This window comes from Macaca thibetana, chromosome 15 (genome assembly GCF_024542745.1).
Source record: "Macaca thibetana thibetana isolate TM-01 chromosome 15, ASM2454274v1, whole genome shotgun sequence".
NCBI classification, from domain to species: domain Eukaryota; kingdom Metazoa; phylum Chordata; class Mammalia; order Primates; family Cercopithecidae; genus Macaca; species Macaca thibetana.
In genome coordinates, this window is record NC_065592.1 from 27419951 (window position 1) to 27437311 (window position 17361).

The following is a 17361-nucleotide window of genomic DNA, read 5'->3' on the forward strand; positions in this document are numbered from 1 at the left end:
GAGTCCAGCCTGGGCAACATGGAGAAACCTCATCTCTACTAAAAAATAGAAAAATTAGCCAGGCATGTGGTATGCACCCGTAGTCCCAACTACTCAGGAAGCTGAGGTAGGAGGATCACCTGGGACCACAACACGGAGGTTGCAGTCAGCTGGTATCACACCACTGCACTCCAGCCTGAACCACAGAGTGAGACCCTGTTTCAAAAAAAAAAAAAAAAGAAAAGAAAAGAAACCAAATCCCAGAGGTTATGTACTTTCACCTATGAATACTTCAGTATTTATTTTTCTAACAGATAAAAACTTTTAAAACACTAATGTCATTATTATACCTAAGAAAATTAACAATAATTTTTCAATATCACCCAATATCTGTCTATGTTCAAACTTTTATAATTATCTCAGTTTTTTTTGTGGTTGGCCTGATCAAATCAGGATCCAATAAGTACCCCACATTACATTTGGTTGTTATACCTTAAGAGTTTGTCTTTTAATCAGTGCCAGCTTCCCTTCCACTCTTTATGCCATTTATTTGCTGAAGAATATACATAATTTGTCCTGTAGTGGAGTCCATATCTGGGATTTTGAACTTCTCATTTTTATTGCTATGTACTATATACTTCTTGCAGATTTTTGCTTGTGTAGAAATCTAACTTACTATTATTTTTTGAGAGAGTCTCCCTTTGTCGCCCAGGCTAGTGTGCAATGGCACAATCACAGATTACTGCAGACTTGACCCCCTAGCTCAACTAATCCTCCTACCTAAGCCTCCTGAATAACTAGGATCACAGGTGTGCATCACTATGCTTGATTTTTTTTTTTTTTTTTTTTTTTTTTTTTTTTTTGGTAGAGACAGAGTCTTTCTATGTTGCCCAGGGTGGTCTTGAACACCTGGGCTCAAGCGATCCTCCCACCTTGGCCTCTCAAAATGTTGGGATTATAGGCGTAAGCCACCATGCCAAGCTCAAAATTATTTTTATTTGTTGACTTTTATATATAGCAATTTTCTTAAACTTTTATTAATTATAACAATTCAGTTATACGTTATTTTGGTTTCCTGTGCAGGATAATTACATCATCGGCAAATAACTACAGCATTGTTTATTTCATTATAATCCAAATAGTTTTTCATTCTGTCTTACACCTTATTTACTAAAGGTTACACTTCAGTCAGAAGAAAAGTGTTTCCACATGGAAGGTCTGAAATTCAAGAAAATAGGAAAACCAAAGATATTGGTAAATAAGTACAGAAATCTTTTTTAGAAAGAGTACAATAATAATAAAATAATACAGCCGGGAGCGGTGGCTCAAGCCTGTAATCCCAGCACTTTGGGAGGCCGAGACGGGCGGATCACGAGGTCAGGAGATCAAGACCATCCTGGCTAACACGGTGAAAGCCCGTCTCTACTAAAAAAATACAAAAAACTAGCCGGGCGTGGTGGCGGGCGCCTGTAGTCCGAGCTACTCGGGAGGCTGAGGCAGGAGAATGGCGTAAACCTGGGAGGCGGAGCTTGCAGTGAGCTGAGATCCGGCCACTGCACTCCAGCCTGGGCGACAGAGCGAGCCTCCGTCTCAAAAAAAAAAAAAATAATAATAATAATAATAATAATAATAATACTTGTGGGGTTAAAAAAGAATTAAGGCCGGGTGCAGTGGCTCACGCCTGTAATCCCAGCACTTTGGAAGGCCGAGGTAGGCAGATCACCTGAGGTCAGCTCGAGACCAGTTTCGTGGCGAAACTCCCTCTCTACTAAAAAAATACAAAAATTAACCAGGCGCGGTGGCTTATGCCTGTAATCCCAGCACTTTGGGAGATTGAGGCAGGTGGATCACGAGGTCAGGAGTTGGAGACCAGCCTGACCAACACACACACACACCAGCCTGGTGAAACCCTGTCTCTAACACCACACACACACACACACACACACACCAGCCTGTCCCTGTCTCTACTAAACACCAACATGGTGAAACCCTGTCTCTACACACACACACACACACACACACACACACACACACACACACACACACACACACACACACACACACACACACACACACAACAGCCAGGCATGGTGGCAGGCACCTGTAATCTCAGCTACTCGGGAGGCTGAAGCAGGAGAATTGCTTGAACCCTGGAGGTGCAGCCTGGGCCACAGCGCAAGACTCCGTCTTAAAAAAAAAAAAAAAAAAAAAATTAGCCAGGTGTGTGGTGCACACCTGTAATTCCAGCTACTCCGGAGGCTGAGGCAGGAGAATCGCTTGAACAGAGGCAGAGGTTGCAGTGAGCCTAGATCACGCCACTGTACTCCAGCCTGGGCGACAGAGCAAGACTCCATCTCAAAAATAAATAAATAAATAAATAAATGAAACTTAAAAACTTTTAAAAAAGAAGTCTGATCTCTTACCTCTAGGTGACTAGCTTCATTAATTTCTGGCCTATCATTTTTGTACTTTTTTCAAAGATAAGCAAACATACATATATATATAGATATCACACTCCATGTATGTGAAAAATTATCCCTTCCTTTTTTTATACAAAAGGCAGTATACACAAAATATTAAAGTGGTTTTGTTGTCATTGTGTTTTTCTTTTGACGGTCTTGCTCTGTCGCCTTGAGGGAGAAATTTAAAGAAAAATAAATATTGCATTTATTCACTCCACGGAAAGTAAGGGTTAAGTGAAAAACACAAGTTTTTCACTACTGCAAGCAAGGCTATAGACAGGTCATAGTGACCTAGCCTGCAGAAATGAGCTCCAAACACCCCTGAGCAAGGTTAAAAGAAGAAAAACGATTTCCTTTACTGTCTCTCCTGTACTATTAGTTATGACTATGTTTGCCAATGCTTGTATTTAAGTAAGATTTGCAAAGTGCCTGTTTTTTCAATGCAGCTGCTAGGCCACTAGCTATGCAAGGCCACAGGTTAGTGCCAGGTCAGCAGTGATGCTATGGATTACGTGACTTGTCACTGTAAAATTTACTGCCTTTGTTTTGCTCTTGTATGCTGGTCTGTATAAGCTAAAATCTGTTTTTGTTCAAGGCTCAGCTTTTTGGACGTGAATCCACTGAGCCGGTGCGTACCTTAAATAAACATCCTCCTGTCTTCCCAATATCGGTCTCTCTGGTCCTCAGTTTACCATAACAGCCTCAACAGCTCACGGCAGCCTCAACCTCCTGGACTCAAGTGATTCTCTCACCTCAGCCTCCCAAGTAGCTGGGACCACAGGTTAAAGTGATTTTTAATATAAGTATTTACAAGAAAATGTCCCAACTATTGCTGTGAAAAAGCCGTATCTCTTTGCCTTGAGTATAGCTGGATTGATTCCCAGTAGGAGAAAGGGCATTTTCTTCCTCACTCAGAGTCTTTGGCATTGGCAGAAAAAAAAGCAAACATAACCCCGATCTGTGCCAGTAAGGAAGCCCTCCAGCTCCAAAGCATTAGTACCAGAATATAGAAGGCAAGAGCACTTCAAAGAAGGCTCCAAATTTCTTAGTATTATTGATAGATGGCTAAAACTTATTAATGCAGAGCTAACTTACAGTTTGATTTACTAAAATTCTCTGGTACCCCAAAATCAGGTAAAAGTGCTGAAATTTTTGTTAACTGTTTTAAAAAGGAAGAACAATTGTTTCCAAAAAACTATACAAATTATTCTAAAGTTCATTTGGAAAAATAAATACCCAAGTATAACCAGGAAAATTCTGAAAAATAATCCAAATGTGGTGGGAACTAGCTTTCCCACATATTAAAACATTTTATAAAGCTAAAACAATTAAAATAGTTTGGGCTGGGTAGAGTGGCTCACATCTGTAATCCTAGCACTTCGGGGGCTGAGGCCGGAGGATCACTTGAGCCCAGGAGTTTGAGACCAGCCTGGGCCACAAAGTGAGACCCCTCTACAAAAAATTTGTTTTAAATAGCCAGGCATTATGGCGCATGTCTCTAGTCCCAGCTAATTGTGAAGATGAGCTGGGAGGACTGCTTAAGCCCAGGAGATCAAGGCTGCAGTGACCTATGATAGTGCCAATGCGCCCCAGCCTGGGTGACAGAGTGAGACCCTGTCTCAATTAATTAATTAATTAAACAGTTTGGTACTGGTACATGAATACAGACTAAAGTAGCAGAGCAGAAAGTCCAGAAACAGACCTCTACATGTACAAGAATTTAATGTACGACAGAGGTAGAATTTCGAACGGAAGAAAAAAGATTAACTATTAAGTCAATGCTGCTAGGACAACTGAGCAGCCATCTGAAGAAAAATCAAGTAGGCTTCCTAACTCACTTCCTGAAACAAATCCCAGGGGGATAAAAAAAATCTGAGTACAAAAAATACATACAATAGAAATATATTTGAAAAATATAAACATATAAAACCATAAAAATATTAGAAGGAAACTAATAATAGAAAGATCTGCCCAGGCACAGTGGTTCACACCTATAATCCTAGCATTTTGGGAGGCCGAGTCAGGATGATTACTTGAGGTCTGGAGTTTGAGACCAACCTGGCCAACATGGTGAAACCCCGACTCTACTAAAAATATAAAAATTAGCCAGGCATGGCGTTGTGTGCCTGTAATCCCAGCTACTTGGGAGGCTGCGGCAGGAGAATCACTTGAACCTGGGAGGCTGAGGCAGGAGAATCACTTGAACCTGGGAGGCTGAGGCAGGAGAATCACTTGAACCTGGGAGGCAGAGGATGCAGTGAAACAAGATCGCACCACTGCACTCAAGCCTGGGCAACAGAGCAAGCCTCCATCTAAAAAAAAAAAAAAAAAGAGAAAGAAAGAAAGAAAGATCTTGGTTTAACTCAAAGGCTTCTCACAAAAATGCAAAAGCCTTAAGAGACTGATAACTCTCGCTTTACAAAAACACATTTCTCCATGTTAAATAAACAGTATAATCAAAGTCCAGATGCAACATGAAAAACTGGAAAATATTTGTAACATGATAAAAGACAAATTTTTAAAATACACAGAGCCCTCAGAGATTAATCAAAAACCCCGTTTGTTAAGCCAGACAAATATAAAGATACATAGATGGCTTTAAACCAGGGTTTCTCAACCTCTGCACGACTGACCTCTTGGACTACATAATTATTTGTTGTAGGGAATGCTTGTGCATTGTAGGATGTGTACCAGCATCCCTGTACTCTACTCACAAGATGGCATTAGCATCCCCGTTCAATTGTGACTATCAAAAATGTCCTCAGATATTACCAAATGTCCTCTGGGGATCAAATTGTCCCTGGTTTAAATATACAAAGAGATCAAAATCCACACTTGTGATAAAATAAATGCAAAATTTAACAATAATGAGGTGACACTTTTTTCTCTAATTAGATTTTCATCATTAACTATTTTGCAGTTAGCCAGCATGTGGGATTAGGGGGTCTCATTTATCCTTTTGGGTGTGCAACCCTTCTGGAGGGTCATCTGGCAATATCTACCAAAATATAAAGTGCATTTACTCTTTTTTCTTTCTGAGACAGAGTCTCACTCTTTCACCCAGGGTGGAGGGCAGGGCAGTGGCATGATCTTGGTTTACTGCCACCTCCGCCTCCCAGGTTCAAGCGGTTCTCCTGCCTCAGCCTCCTGAGTAGCTGGGATTACAGGTGCCCGCCACCAGGCCCAGCTAATTTTTGTATCTGTAATTTTTGTAATTTTGTAGTTTTAGTGGAGACAGGGTTTCACCATGTTGGCCAGGCTGGTCTCGAACTCTTGACCTCAAGTGATCCACCCACCTCGGCCTCCCAAAGTACTGGGACTACAGGCGTGAGCCACTGTGTCAGCCACATCTACTCTTCGATCCAGCAATTTCACTTCCAGGAGTTTATCCCTACATATACACTTACATATATGCAAATAGAGAAATATAAGTATAATCATGGAAGCAAAAAGAGTATCCAAAAAACTGGAAACAGTCTAGTATCCAACAATAGGGAACAGGTTAAATAAACAAAGGTATATTCATATACAGGTTGAGCAAACCAAATCTGAAATCCAAAACACTTCTGGAACCAAGCATTTTGCATAATGGATACTCAGGCTGTTACAGAATATTACGCAACCATTAAAAAGGAGGAGGGGTAGCCGGGCATGGTGGCTCACGCCTGTAATCCCAGCACTTTGGGAGGCCCAGGTGGGCGGATCACGAGGTCAGGAGATCGAGACCTTCCTGGTGAACACGGTGAAACCCCGTCTCTACTAAAAATACAAAAAAATTAGCCTGGCATGGTGGCAGGTGCCTGTAGTCCCAGCTTCTCGGGAGGCTGAGGCAGGAGAATGGCGTGAACCCGGGAGGCGGAGCTTGCAGTGAGCCGAGATGGCGCCACTGCACTCCAGCCTGGGCGACAGAGTGAGACTCTTGTCTCGAAAAAAAAAAAAAAAGGAGGAGGGGCCAGGCGCGGTGGCTTACACCTGTAATCCCAGCACTTTGGGAGGCCGAGGCGGACGGATCATGAGGTCAGGAAATCGAGACCATCCTGGCTAACATGGTGAAACCCCGTCTCTACTAAAAATACAAAAAAATTAACATGGCGTGGTGGCACGCGCCTGTAGTCCCAGCTACTAGGGAGGCTGAGGCAGGAGAATCGCTTGAACCCAGGAGGCGGAGGTTGCAGTGAGCCGAGATCACGCCACTTCACTTCAGCCTGGGAGAAGAGCGATACTCTGTCTCAAAAGAAAAAAAAAAAGGAGGCGGAGATCTGCATGTACCAAAAATGTTTGTCCCTGGGCACAGTGGTGCATGCCTGTAATCCCAAGTACTCCAGAGACTAAGAAGGAAGGAACATCAGCCTGGGGGTTCGAGGCTAGAGGCCAGTCTGGGCAACATGGGAGACCTTGTCTTTAAAAAAAAAAAAAAAAAAGAATGTCCCAAGACATACCAACTAAAAGTAGCAAGACCAAGAATAGAGTTTGCTGCTACTTTTAAGAAAGGGTGTGTGTGTCTGTGTACCTGTGTGTGGGGGGGTCTGGATGTATACAAAATATGTTTATACATGCACGAAACAGAAACATAACATAAGTAACTGGGGGACTAGATTTTACGGATGGGGAGACTCACTTTTTACCCTATATTCTTTGAACTGTTTTAAGTCTTTGGCTATATGCCTGCATGTTTCAGGCAAATCACAAAATCTGACAACACGTCACTCAACTCAAGATACCCAGACCTTACATAAACCAGAAAGTAGAATGGTGGTTGCCAAAGGATGAGCGGAGGTGGGGAAGAGGGGTTGTTTAATGGGTAGAGTTTCAGCTTGCAGATGAAAAAAGTTCTGGAGATTGACTGCACAACGATATGAATCTACTTAACACTACTAAAGTGTACACTTAAAAAATGGTTAAGATGGCAAATTTTATACGTATTTTAACACAATTTTTTAAGGTGAAAAAAATCCCTAAAAGATACCTATGTTTTAAGATCGGTTTAATTTGTTTCTAATTTGGAAATCAGTTTTTAAACACTCCATTATTACTCTAGAATTGAGCGTCAGGAACAGTGAAAACTCTACATTTAAACTCTGGAGCTGCTCCTGCGACCTTTCACCTAGAACTCGTACGCATTCGGCCAGGCATGCACTCCTGCTAAATTCAGGGAGGGCCAGCACTGCGGGCGGCAGAGTGACTTACCCTCGGCCCTTTACCAGTGGAAGAGGTTTCTACACTGCTGCCACCCTGTAACACAAAACTTTGTGTTCCTTTTCACGCGTTACCGCAGATTCTCGGTGCACAGCGCCCAACGCGGACCAGAGCTTAGAGCGTGCCCAGGCAGCATCCTTGACTTCCCACCGCCGGGCCGGCCAGCCCGGGCGATTAGCGGCGGCCCCCCCGAGACGCGCCCTTCGCCCGACCGGGTCTCTCCCCGCGCCGCCCCGACCCCCTTACCCGGTGTTGGGTAACATGACTTTAGTAGATCAGAGGAGGTGGCGGCGACTGCGGCGGCTGCGAGCTGAGAGCGAAAGCCGGACAGTCCCTCCGCATTTATCCCCGCCCCGGCCCCGCCCCTGCACCCGAGGCCCCGCCCCAAGGCCTGTGCTGGAACGGGTGCGCCGAAAAGCCGGGATCGCCGAGTGCGCCTGCGTATGCAGTCGGCCTCCCGCGCCCCACGTTCCTTTTCCTCGCCTCCCAGCCTGGTCCCTGAGAGGGGGCTCTCCGCGCAGGCGCTTTGAGGCACAGCTCCGCCCCGCCCCCTCACTGGTCCTACGGTGACAATCAGGCTCCCGTCGGCGCCTAACGTCTGGGCAGCGTCATCCGCTACGTTAGCGTTTTCGCGGTCTCTAGGGGTTTCTCCTCGCGCTATCGTGTTCCAGCGCTGTCTCCGAGCTGGGAGGGTCTCTGAGCCCTGAGCCCGCCCTCTCCTCGGCGGGCCCTCAGAGGGTGCTTAGCTCTGGGTCTTCTTGCCCCTGCACCCGAGCCTGGCGCGCCCTCGGGCCCCTCTGGGAACGCTAGCCCTGGGCAGAAATTACCTTTGTGGTTAAAGTCGGCCCGCGTAGCTTTTCCACTCTACCGCCGAATCTGGACCCAAGCCAGCCTCACCTTGTGCATGAGTAGATAGTTTGTGTTAAGCCGCCAGCTTCTTGGAACAGAGCTCTCTGCAAAAGTCGCGCTGAAGAATTCCTAGTCAAAAGCTGAACTTGCAGAAGAAGTTTTTACTTCTGGAATGAGTGTTGAGATGAGATCGATTCTGACATTCAGTTTCGCTTTTGGGATTACGCCTTGGATTAACTCAGCTACCCTGATGAGCTAAAGACTGTAGTATATTTGAAGGAAGACACGAGGAACTGTTTTGTATTTTGTAGGGATAAAACAGGACCCTGAGGAGATTATTATATGAAGACTCGTTAAAGAAACTAGCCTAGAGATGGCTTATGTAGTTGTAGGCTCCCCTTTGTTTTTGTTTTGTTTTTTGAGACGGAGTCTCGCTGTCGCCCACGCTGGAGTGCAGTGGCGCGGATCTCGGCTCATTGTAACCTCCGCCTCCTGGGTTCAAGCGATTCTCCTCCCTCAGCCTCCTAAGTAGCTGGGACTACAGGCATGCACCACCACGCCGGGCTAATTTTCTTGTATTTTTAGTAGAGACGGGGTTTCACCATGTTGGTCAGGCTGGTCTCGAGCTCCTGACCTCAAATGATTGGCCCACCTTGGCCTCCCAAAGTGCTAGGATTACAGGCGTGAGCCACCGCTCCTGGCCTCTCTCCCCTTTGTTATAGGCCCTAAAATGACTCTGTTTACTCAATCATATCACCTGCCCTACTCCTATAGGCATTTGAATTGATGATTCATGATACGGCCTTTAGAGGCTCCAGAGGAATTTGCAAGTGTATTAGCATCCGCTCAGTGACTGCTGGTTACCTGAGATACAGCAGGACAAAAAGGACAAGGTCTCTGCCTATGGGAGGTATGAGTAGCCAGTGTGTTCTTTAGACTTGTTAGGCATTAGGTATTTTAGGAAGAGTGTTGATAGAGATAGATGGAAAAACTTACTCTCCTCTCATCCTTAGGAGCACTTGCTGAGGGGTGTATATATCTGTCGAATAGAGTGAATTCTGAGTAATGGGGTGACATTTTCTTCGTATCATCTAAAATGTTCTCTCCTTTTTGAAAGCCACAATATCCTCAGTCTGTTAGAGTCCCTTCTCTTGAATTTGTGTGCTTCTATTTCCATTTGTTACACAGAGCTCAACTAAGAGGCGAAACAAAAAACCTTTGCCAATTTTTCAGTCATAACCTTGATATTTTGTGAGCTTAAATACCTGTAATTATACTATTTTTGTACTTTGGAATGGCTTTCACAGAAGGCAAATTTATTCCTAAATTATTAGAGGTAGTTTTTCTAAGCAAGTTTATATCCATTGTATTCAGTACTTTGACTAGAGTTCATTTAAAGTGTGATTTGGAGTTACCCATGACCTTCTACCCCATTACCTTGATTAACCTAGTATTAGATTAACACTAGAGTGGGGAATGGGTGAAGAAGGAGAGGACTTGTGAACATAATTAGATCTTCATTTTGGAAGTGAATAATTTTGGCTTAGAAAGAACACTTCTGACTGCAGCGTGAATAGTTCGTGAGTAGATAAAGGCACAGAAGCCATTTAAAAGCCCATAGTAATGTAATGCGTAAGAAAAGCAGTAACCTGAACTAAGGCAGTAATAGTGGGAATGAAAAGACATACTCAAGGTATGGAACCTGGCAGATGTAACTAATGATTAGACATAGGAACAAAGAGGGGAAGATGGTATCAGTGGTGACCTTCAGATTTCTGGTGTAAAGTCCTGGGAGATGGTGATAACACAGTCAAGAAGTGAAAACAAATGGTTTGAAAGCCAAGTATCTTGAAAGTCAGATAAGTCTCCCTCACTTCATCCCTTCTCAGCTTGACAAAACCACTTAAAAATGCAACATTTTCTTGACAGGCTACTGGCTACAACACATTCTCCCAACCAATTTATTTCCCTTAAGTTTTCGTTATAGGCAACAATAACCTGATTTGGCTAATTTAAACCAAATTAAAGGGGTTGGGGAATTTAGAAGAATTCTGGGATAGTTTATATAACTTAAGGAAGAGCTGAACAACTAAGCTTGACAATGGGAACCAGGATACTTCCATGATCCTCAGCAGCATGATCTTCTTTCTAGAATGCGTTGTAGGTGGCTTCTCTGTCTTTTCTGTGTATCTGTTCAAGCTTCAAATACTAAGACAGTCTAGTACAATGTGTTTTGTTTTGTTTTGTTTTTTTGAGATAAGATCTTGCTCCGTCACCCAGGCTGGAGTGTAGCAGCACGATCATGGCTCACTGTAGCCTCAACCTCCTGGGCTCAGCCGCCCAAGTAGCCAGGACCACAGGAATGTGCCACCACACCTGGCTAATCTTACTTTTTATAGAGACAGCGGTCTCACTATTTTGCCCAGGTTGGTCTTGAACTCCTCGCCTCAAGCAGTCCTCCCACCACACAGCCTTCCAAAGTGCTGGGAAATGTTTCAACCTGTAAATTAGTTGGCCATGGCCAAGGACACAAGTGGATATGGACAATGGGGAAGTAACAAAACATTGCAAACCTACCTGCCCCAGGTCATTGAAGTTGTATAAATGTAGAGCAAGTAAATTGGCATTCGTAATTCTGGGAAGAAAGGGGTCATAAAACTTTTTATTTCATAGGGCTTGTGATGGTTAATACTGAGTGTCAACTTGATTGGATTGAAGGATGCAAAGTATTGGTCTTGGATGTGTCTGTGAGGGTATTGCCAAAGGACATTAACATTTGAGTCAGTGGACTGGGGAAAGCAGACCCACCCTTAATCTGGCTGGGCACCATCTAATCAACTGCCAGTGAATATAAAACACGCAGAAAAACCTGAAAAGATGAGACTGGCCTAGCCTGCCAGCCTACATCCTTCCCCTGTGCATTTATCCCCCTCCTGCCCTCCAACATCAGACTCCAAGTTCTTCAGTTTGGGGACTTGGACTGGCTCTCCTTGCACCTCAGCTTGCAGATGGCCTATTATGGGACCTTGTGATCATGTGAGTTAATACTTAATAGGCCAGGCGCGGTGGCTCACGCCTGTAATCCCAGCACTGTGGGAAGCCGAGGCAGGCAGACCACAAGATCAAGAGATTGAGACCATTCTGGCCAACATGGTGAATCCCCATCTCTACTAAAAATACAAAAATTAGCTGGACGTGGTAGCACGCACCTGTAGTCCCAGCTACTTGGGTGGCTAAGGCAGGAGAATCACTTGAACCTGGGAGGTGGAGGTTACAGTGAGCCAAGACCGCGCCACTGCACTCCAGCCTGGTGACAGAGCAAGACTCTGTCTCAAAAAAATAAATAAATAAACTGCCCTACACACACACACACACACACACACACACACACACACACACACGCGTATATTTATATCCTATTAGTTCCGTGCCTCTAGAGAACTCTGACTAATATGGATTTTGGTACCAGGAGTAGGGTCCAGAACAGGAGAAGGCTCTGCAACAGGTCCAGGCTGCTGTGCAAGCTGCTCTGCCACTTGGGCCATTGACCCAGCAGATCCAATGGTGCTTGAGGGGTCAGTGGCAGATAGGGATGCTATTTGGAGCCTTTGGCAGGACCCATAAATGACTCACGGTGGAGGCCTCTAGGATTTTGGAGCAAGGCCCTGCCATCTTCTGCAGATAACTACTCTCCTTTTGAGAGACAGCTCTTAGCCTGTTACTGGGCTTTAGTGGAAACTGAACGTTTGACTATGGGTCAGCAAGTCACCATGTGACCTGAACTGCCTATCATGAACTGAGTGCTTTCTGACCCATCTAGCTATAAAGTGGGTTGTGCACAGCAGCATTCTATCATCCAGTGGAAGTGGTATATGTGTGATCAGGCTCTCGCCGGTCTCGAAGTCACCTGAGGAATAAGTTACATGAGGAAGTGGCTCAAATGCCCATGGTCTCCACTCCTGCCACCCTGCCTTCTCTCCCCCAGCCTGCACCAATGGCCTCATGGGGAGTTCCCTATGATCATGATCAGTTGACAGAGAAAGAGAAGACTAGGGCCTGGTTCACAGATGTTTTGCATGATATGCAGGCACCCCCTGAAAGTGGAAAGCTGCAGCACTACAGCCCCTTTCTAGGACATCCCTGAAGGGCAGTGGTGAAGGGAAATCTTCCCAGTGGGCAGAACTTTGAGCAGTGCACCTGGATGTGCACTTTGCATGGAAGGAGAGATGACTAGATGTGTGATTATATAATGATTCATGGGCTGTAGCCAGTGGTTTGGCTGGATAGTCAGGGACTTGGAAGAAGCATGATTGGAAAATTGGTGAGAATAAAATTTGGGGAAGAGGTATGTAGATGGACCTCTCTGAGTAGTCAAAAACTGTGAAGATATTTTTATCCCATGCGAGTGCTCACCAATGGGTGAACTCAGGAGAGGAAGATTTTAATAATCAAGTGGATAGGATGACTCGTTCTATGGACACCACTCAGCCCTTTTCCCCAACCACCCCTGCCATCATCCAATGGGTCCGCAAACAAAGTGGCCATGGTGGCAGGGATGGAGGTTATTCATGGGCTCAGCAACAGGAACTTCCACTCACCAAGACTGACCTGGTTACGGCCACTGCTGAGTGCCCAATTTGCCATCAGCAGAGACCAACACTGAGCCCTTGATATGGTACAGTTCCTCAGGGTGATCAGCCAGATACCTGATGGCAGGTTGATTATACTGAACCTCTTCCATCGTGGAAAAGGCAGAGGTTTGTCCTCACTGGAATAGACACTTACTCTGGATATGGGTTTGCCTATCTTGTACACAGTGCTTCTGCCAAGACTACCATCCATGGACTCACAGAATGCCTTATCCACCGTCGTGGTATTCCACACAGCATTGCCTCTGACTAAGGCACTTACTTTATGACTAAAGAAGTGTGGCAGTGGGCTCATGCTCATGGAATTCACTGGTCTTACCGTGTTCCCCATCATCCTGAAGCAGCTGGATCGATAGAACAGTGGAATGGCCTTTTGATGTCACAATTACAACGCCAACTAGGTGACAGTACTTTGCAGGGCTGGGGCAAAGTTCTTCAGAAGATTGTGTATGCTCTGAATCAGTGTCCAGTGTATGGTACTGTTTCTCCCGTAGCCAGGATTCATGGGTCCAGGAATCAAGCGGTAGAAGTGGAAGTGGCACTACTCACCATAACGCCTAGTGATCCACTAGCAAGTTTTTGCTCCCTGTTCCTGTGACATTACGTTCTGATGGCCTAGAGGTCTTAGTTCCAGAGGGAGGAATGCTGCCACCAGGAGACACAACAATGATTCCATTAAACTGGAAGTTACGATTGCCACCTGGACACTTTGGGCTCCTCCTACCTTTAAGTTAACAGGCTAAGAAGGGAGTTAGTGTTGGCTGGTGTGATTGACCCTGATTATCAAGATGAAATCAGTCTACTACTCCACAGTATTCATGGAATGCAGGAGACCCATTAGGGCATCTCTTAGTATTATCATGCCCTGTGGTTAAGGTCGATGGGAAACTACAGCAGCCCAATCCAAGCAGGACTATAAATTGCCCAGACCCTTCAGAAATGAAAGTTTGGGTCACCCCACCAGGAAAAAAACCACAACCTGCTGAGCTGCTTGATGAAGGCAAAGGGAATACAGAATGGGTAGCAGAAGAAGATAGTCATCGGCCGGGCGCGGTGGCTCAAGCCTGTAATCCCAGCACTTTGGGAGGCCGAGGCGGGCGGATCACAAGGTCAGGAGATCGAGACCACAGTGAAACCCCGTCTCTACTAAAAATACAAAAAATTAGCCGGGCGCGGTGGCGGGCGCCTGTAGTCCCAGCTACTCAGGAGGCTGAGGCAGGAGAATGGCGGGAACCCGGGAGGCGGAGCTTGCAGTGAGCCGAGATCGCGCCACTGCACTCCAGCCTGGGCAACAGCGTGAGACTCCGTTTCAAGAAAAAAAAAAAAAAAAAAAAGATAGTCATCAATACCAGCTGTGACCACATGACCAGTTGTGGAAACAAGGACTGTAATTGTCATGGATATTTCCTTCTTTTGTTAAAAACATGTTTGTGCAAGTATACACGTGTACTAAGAAAATATCTTCATTTTATTTCCTTTTTCCTTTATCATGTGACATCATATTTATTGACTTCATGTCAGCATTTAAGTATTGTTAACTTTAATAGCATTTGGATTGGGGATTGATATGTTTCTGGTTGTATGAAGGATAGTTGTGTTAGGTGGAATTATGATCTTATTGTCTTTATTTGAAGATTATGTATGATCTGAGGAGATGTGTATGGGTTCAAGTTGACAAGGGGTGGACTTGTGATGGTTAATACTGAGTGTCAACTTGATTGGATTGAAGGATGTAAAGTATTGATCCTTGGTGTGTCTGTGAGGGTGTTGCCAAAGGAGATTAAAATTTGAGTCAGTGGGCTAGGGAATGTGGGCCCACCCTTAATCTGGGTGGGCACCATCTAAACAACTGCCAGCGAATACAAAGCGGGCAGAAAAAATGTAAAAAGGTTAGAATGACCTAGCCTCCCAGCCTACATCTTTCTCCCATGCTGGATGCATCCTGCCCTTGAACATCAGACTCTAAGTTTTTCAGTTTTGGGGCTCAGACTGGCTCTCCTTGTTCCTCAGCTTGTAGATGACCTATTGTGGGACCTTGTGATCATGTGAGTTAATACTTAATAAACTCATGTATATATGAGTATGTATGTATATATATGTGTTTATATATATATACGTGTGTGATATATATATACACGCATACACACACACACAAACACACACACAGCCTATTATTTCTGTCCCTCTAGGAACCCTATTACAGGGTTTAATTAAGGCTTCTCTCCTTGGTTTGTAGTGTTCTAGGTGGGTTGAACATCTATTTGCATAAAGAACCCAAAGACCTGAAAAAAAAAAAAAAAAGAGAGAGACATCAATATCCAACCCATACTCTCTGAGATTTGAAGTTAGAAATATCTTTTGAGGCTGGGCATGGTGACTCATGCCTATAATTCCAGCACTGTGAGAGGCCAGGGCAGGCGGATCATTTGAAGTCAGGAGTTCAAGACCAGCCTGATCAACATGGTAAAACCCTGTCTCTACTAAAATACAAAAATTAGCTGGGCGTAGTGGTGGGTGCCTATAATCTCAGCTACTCGGGAGGCTGAGGCAGGAGAATCACTTGAACCCAGGAGGTGGACATTGCAGTGAGCCAACATCGCGTCACTGCACTCGGCTTGGGTGACAGAACAAGACTCTCAAAAAAAAAGCAATTATCTTTTGAGGAGATTCTGACAAACGCCCAGTGGCAGAAAGTATAACAAGTTCCTAAAGTAAAATTAACTTAAAGATATGGACATCTAGGCTCACGCCCAGGGCTCTGCATTAAAGCCTAGGAATTGAAGCTGGGCACAGTGGCTCACGCCTGTAATCCCAGCACTTGGGAGGCTGAGACAGGTGGATCACCTGAGGTCAGGAGTTCGAGACCAGTCTGGCCAACATGATGAAACCCTGTCTCTACTAAAAATACAAAAATCAGCTGGGCATGGTGGCGCATGCCTGTAATCCCAGCTATTTGGAAGGCTGAGGCAGGAGAATCGCTTGAACCTGGGAGGTGGAGGCTGTAGTGAACTGAGATCGCACCATTGCATTCCAGCCTGGGCAACAAGAGTGAAACTTCGTCTCAAAAAAAAAAAAAGAAAGCCTATGAATTCAAGGAAGTACATATATGTTCATGGCAGCATTATTCATAATAGCTAAAAGATGGAAACCAGGCCGGGCGCGGTGGCTCAAGCCTGTAATCCCAGCACTTTGGGAGGCCGAGACGGGCGGATCACGAGGTCAGGAGATCGAGACCATCCTGGTTAACACGGTGAAACCCCGTCTCTACTAAATACAAAAAAAAAAACTAGCCGGGCGCGGTGGCAGGCGCCTGTGGTCCCAGCTACTCGGGAGGCTGAGGCAGGAGAATGGCGTGAACCCGGGAGGCGGAGCTTGCAGTGAGCTGAGGTCCGGCCACTGCACTCCAGCCTGGGCGGCAGAGCGAGACTCCGTCTCAAAAAAAAAAAAAAAAAAAAAAAAAAAAAAAAAAAAGATGGAAACCAAATGTCTATCAACTAATGCATGGATAAACACAATATGGTATATGCGTTCAATAGAATATGATTCAGCTATAGAAAGAAATGAAGTACTGATACATGCTAAAATATGGATGAACCTCAAAAACATTGTACTAAGTGAAAGAAGGCAGACACGAAAGGTCACCTATTTTATGATTCCATTTCTATAAATAATGTCCATAATATGCAAATCTGTAGAGATAGAAAGCAGATTGGTGGCTGCCAGAGGCCAAGGGAAGGGGGCAATAGAGAGTAACTGCTTAATTGGTACGGAGTTTCCTTTTAGGGTGATGAAAATGTTTTGGGACTAGATAGAGGTAGTAGTCACACAACATAGTAATTATACTAAATGTCAATGAAAATTTCACTTTAAAATTGTTAGTTTCATATGTGAATTCCACCTCATTTTATTAAACAAAAAAAATTATGGAAAATCAGGTGCAGTTGCTCATGCCTGTAATCCCAGCACTTTAGGAGGCCAAGGCAGGAGAATTGCTTGAGGCTAGGTGTTCAAGACCAGCCTGGGCAACATAGTGAGACCATGTCTGTACAAAAAAAATTTTTTTTAATTAGCTGGACATGGTGACATGTACCGGTAGTTCCAGCTACTCAGGAGGGCTGAGGAGGGAGTATCACTTGAGCCCAGGAGTTTGAGGGGGCTAAAGTGAGTTATGATCACACCACTACACTCTAGCCTTGGTGAGAGAATAAGACCTTTTCTCTAAAAAG

At 44.7% G+C, this 17361-nt stretch overlaps 1 protein-coding gene across 1 annotated transcript in view; it reads right to left on the reverse strand.

Annotated features, from left to right (window-relative positions):
• HSDL2 (hydroxysteroid dehydrogenase like 2) overlaps positions 1–8165 on the reverse strand; it is an 82210-nt gene extending 74045 nt beyond the window's left edge. The window contains exon 1 of the mRNA XM_050761024.1: positions 7884–8165. Coding sequence (XP_050616981.1) covers positions 7884–7900 — 17 coding nt within the window. The 5' untranslated portion in view covers positions 7901–8165. The remainder of the gene's footprint in view (positions 1–7883) is intronic.
• Between the last annotated feature and the right edge of the window lie 9196 nt (positions 8166–17361).